Consider the following 5,000-nt stretch of genomic DNA (forward strand, 5'->3'; position numbering starts at 1 on the left):
AGTGTAATAAAATAACATGAAAATTAAATAAAAATTAAATGTTACTAATATTTTCCCACAACAACGTCAGAAACATCAAACTTTCCATATTTGGCACCTAACTCAACACAGCTCTGCATCAAATTGAGAAGCCCTTTATTTTCAACAAATTTGAATGAGTGGTAACCATCAACACAGAAAAAGATCTGTCTATGCTTCAACATCATTAATTCTTGAGGAGACAGTTGAATTTTTCGTTTCAAGCATTGCTGGATTTTCAACTGTGACTTTGGCAAGACTACAGCACAATGTTTAATATGTTCTTGCTGATTTTTAGTGCCAAAGTTTTTACCTGATGAATCTTTAAACTGATATACCTTATTGCACTTAATACAAGCACAATAGTAATTCACAGGAATTTCGCTTTCATCATTTTCCTTTTTTTGAAAAACCATGTGAAATTTCTGCCAGATTTCTGATTTTAAATTTGTGGGTGCTTTTAATATATACCACCCTGTTTTTTTCTGGAAAGAATAAATATTTAAATACTTAAGTATGTTCAATCAATCAAGTAAATTTATCTAATGAATGTGATTTCTAAACTTCAACAGCGCCCAACTAAAATTTGAAAAATAAACCATTTCTAGGTAGAAAAAAGAAAGAAAATGAAACATGAATATCAGGTAAATAAGTAAAATGAGCAATTGAGAAAAAATTCTGATGTCTCTAAAGTGTAACTGTAAAGACTGAAGAGATTTGAAATTATGAAAAATAACAATTAAATCTTTAAAGGAATAAAACATAAAAAATGTAAAAATGTTAATGTGAAATTTATTAGATTTTTTACTTTCGCAAACTTAGCAAATTTAAATCACACAAACCTCTCAAATGACGCTGAATTCCTTCTGATTCTGCCATACTTGTAAATAAAACTAATTTTCTCGATCGGAAAGAAGTTACTTTTTGCTCAACTCAATAATCACAAAAAGAAAGTGGAAACGATAGACCAAAGATACAATAATATTACAGCGATATAAAATACACCGATTATTAACTAGTTAAAATGTTCGTTTAAGAATAAAAAAAATACAGAAATAAATTATTTATAATAAAATTTGAAAATTTCAACTCAACCCAACCCACACAACTTTAAAAAATTTGGACCCAACCCAACCCAACCCAACCCATGGGTTAACCCAACCCATGTCCACCTCTGGATTATATAGATTACGAGGTACCCCTATAAGTGAATATAGCTTGTATACACCCTATATATATATATATATAAATATATAGAGAGAGAGAGGGAGAGAGAGAGAGATGTGCTAAAGTATGTGTGTAATCATAACGATAGTAAGTTATAAAAGTAGTTCACAAGACAGCAAATTTACAGACATAAAGCAGCCTAATATATGATAATATAACGTATCATTAATTAGAACACACATATAATGTAATAAGGACGAGGTGACATACAATAGCGACTGACTGGTTAGTAGGAGTCAGACAACTAGTTAGGCTCTGGGGAGCGAGGTCTTTTGGTGTATTAAAGGCGAGCACATAAGTTAGCGTTAGCTGAGAGTTATCTTAATGAGGAGTTAGAGTTAACTCTTTTACACGCATGTACTGAAACACACCTAAGTAGTAGTAGCAGTAGCAATAATAGCTGGAGTATCGATAACAGTAACAGCAGTAGTAGTAGTGGCAGCAGCAGTAGTAGTGGCAGCAGCAGTAGTAGTAATGATAGCCACCATAGAAGTAGTAGTTTTAAAATTAAAAAAAAAATTCAGATATTCTCGATAGCTCAACTCGATTTACCATGATCTAGCTCTGAAAATTTGAATTTACTTTTGGCAATAATGATAATACACCTTGCCCAAGTTGGACTTTTTACATTTATCCGGATCCAACATTATAATTAATTACAAACCGTGATCACAGAGCTATGGCTAGCTTCGTCATTCATTCGTTCGTTTGTTCATTCATTCATTTACTCACTCATTCATTCACTCATTCACTTCTTCCTCTATTTGTTTATTCATTCCTTCACTTTAGCTTCACAAAATAATTGGCTTCAGAGCTAAACAATTAACATGGTACTATGATTAAATACGCATATTTCAACATGTGCACTTCCTTTTTCAAAATTAAAAATATCTGAATGAATTATTTTACAATTAAATTTAAAATTCTATTTAAATCAAATAATAACTGTCTTAAACATGTCGAAGATGTTGATTTTTAGTTATTCAATGTTGTTGCTGGTTTCAACAGGCTTCAAAGGTTACCATGTGTTCACTTTATTGAAATCTTTTCAAGTTTTGTATCGGTGTGTTGAAAGTGTGTATGTAATTTCTTGACGAAGTATATTTTAAGTAGAGATCTACATAATTAACGGTTCCATTTTAATAATCTTTTCAAAATTTTCAACGTCACGACATACGTCATCACTTACAAGAGATTTCATTCAGCAACAAACTCCAGGCGTCGTGATTTATCATAAATACGTGCGAATTAATGCGAATGTATCATGATCTTTCGCTTAACTGATACTTGATGGTTATAAAGTTCTTTTTGTATAATATTTCTTGAGAAGGGAAGGCATTTTACACTGCAAGGGGTTGGCTGCCCCGGGCCCCGGAGAGTAAGGGGCGCCAAAATAGATACAAAAAACGTGAAATCGCTTTGAAATTTAAAAAATTTGGCAAAAAATTTATTTCTTAAGATATTTTGTAACTGTTTCGATTGGATTAGCGGGATAAAATTCATCGAGCACAATTGTTTGACACGAACAATTCATTACGAACCAACACCGGGATAAATATAAATCAAATATATATATATATATATATATATATATATATATATATATATATATGTTTGAAAAAAAGCTGAATTATTAAAAATTCATAAAATTTAAGCTTACGATTAAACTGTGTTGTTAACAAAAGACACCACAATTAGATTATTCAATTATGTTATGTTATTGTCAATCAATGAGTCACCTTTGAAAACAATCTTTTTTTTAAGTTTTATTTAATTTTTAATTTAAAATAGAATTAAAAATTTTTTATTAACTTTTCTTGCCTTAAACAACTTTTTCTGCAGCATGTCTGGCAGAGGTTTCACCTGATGTGTTGTTTACAACCAGCGGTGCATGGGTCAGTTGGTCCAGGGAAGGTTGTGCAAGTAATGTTTGGATGGCAACAGAAGTTCAGAGTTCAAAATTTAAACAGAATTTTACTGCAGTTAAAGAAGCAGCTGGAACATTTATGTGCTACACAGACAATAACATAGTGAAACTTCTCATTGTTAAAGGTAATTGTTTTATATAGATTTATGAAAGATAAGAACTGTTAGATATTTTCGTTTTTTCTAACTAGATGCAGTGTAATATATATGTCTGCTGTCAATAATTTGCTAACTAAACAATTTTTTCTTGGAGACAAAGATTTGGAGATGGTCATAACTCCAGAGACTTTAATGGATGGGCAGAACATGACAATCGACATTTCTGGCAGCTATTACATGGGTGCTTCACAAGCCTCTCCAAACACAATTACGATATTCAATGGAGAGGATCCGATTGGTTCCTTCGAAGCTGATTTCAATGTTGTTTCAAAATTAACGTCATTTTATATTAGTACAACTCTTCCAGCTGATTACAGAGCCACAAACAACTTCAAGTACGTGTGGTCTTTTAAGAAAAATTCAGATCTAGCATTATATGAAGCAAGATTCAATTACACCAAACCAGTTAAAGTTTACAGTGAGTGGATTATTTTTTTTTAATAATTTATATCAAAATCAAGACGAACAATGATATGTCCCGTAAAATTTTTGCAAAGTTGTACAAACAATAAAGAGAGAGAGGGAGAGAGAGAAAGAAAAAGAATAAAATAATTTGATGCTTGCTTTGGTTCATAATTAAATTTACCTGCTTTGATTATGGGCAAAGTTGTTGTTTGCTTTTGAAAAAGCTATTCTTACAGTAAGTAGAGCAAGGCTTGTTTGGAAGTTGAATATTTTTTAATGAAAAACCCTCCAGAGCCTGTTACAGATGTTAAACTCAACAGCACTCATACATGCGTCGATCGTTCGATAACTTGCAACGGGGTTGGAGTGCCACTGCCAACATATAGCATCTCATGCATTCCACAAGATGATGATGGAAGTAGTAGCAGCAGCAACAGTCCTGTCACATCAGGTACTAATATTACAACCTTAACTAAGAATGGCACGTATAATTGCACATGCACTGCTTCTAATGTCATCACCTCTGGAACATATAGAGCTGCAAATAGTAGTTCGGTCATCGTTTATAACGATTGTGAGTTTCATTTCATCGTTATTACTTAAGTAAGGTCTATATAAATTAAGAATGATTGCAATACTTATAATAATAATAATAATGGTAATAATATGCATAGCCAACTTCACGGTCTTAATTAACTTCAATAAATTTTTATTTAATAGGCAATCAGATCCCCAAACCTGAAGGTCAGTTTACAATAATAATAATAATTATTATAATTACTATTATTATTATGGTAATTTTAATTATAATAAATAATATTAACACTATCAACGATTACAATAATAATAGGTGAATCTGCACACTCAGACGGTTAAATTTATATCATTATTATCAATAATATTTTCACTATTATTATTATTATTATCACCATTATCATTGGATAATATGGTAAATAATAATAATATAATAATAATTATAATTATATATTAATAATTACATAATAATAATTATAATTATATATTAATAATAATATAATAATAATTAGACCCGGATAAATATAAGAAAATCGGTCTGGGCATTGGAATTACGATTGGGATAATAATCCTCATCGTCAATCTCACAGCGGTCGTCTTGTGCTTACGGAATAGTTAATCTTCTTATTATTTTTAATTCTTTTTATTTAATATAAAAAAATATAAAAATATTTTTAATTTTCAATAATAATAATAAAATTTGTAGTAGCGGTAGAAGTAATAGTCCACTA

The 5,000-nt window shown here is 30.5% G+C and overlaps 1 protein-coding gene across 1 annotated transcript; it reads left to right on the forward strand.

Moving 5' to 3' along the window:
* Positions 1-2,201: 2,201 nt before the first annotated feature.
* Positions 2,202-4,888, forward strand: HELRODRAFT_161951 (hypothetical protein; the record flags this gene model as incomplete). The annotated part of the gene is made up of 6 exons (XM_009021821.1): positions 2,202-2,262; positions 3,088-3,297; positions 3,425-3,748; positions 4,028-4,186; positions 4,456-4,479; positions 4,782-4,888. The coding sequence occupies 6 exons, from the start codon at positions 2,202-2,204 to the stop codon at positions 4,886-4,888; spliced, it is 885 nt and encodes a 294-aa protein (XP_009020069.1).
* Between the last annotated feature and the right edge of the window lie 112 nt (positions 4,889-5,000).

Source organism: Helobdella robusta (genome assembly GCF_000326865.2).
Source record: "Helobdella robusta unplaced genomic scaffold HELROscaffold_3, whole genome shotgun sequence".
Classification (NCBI taxonomy): domain Eukaryota; kingdom Metazoa; phylum Annelida; class Clitellata; order Rhynchobdellida; family Glossiphoniidae; genus Helobdella; species Helobdella robusta.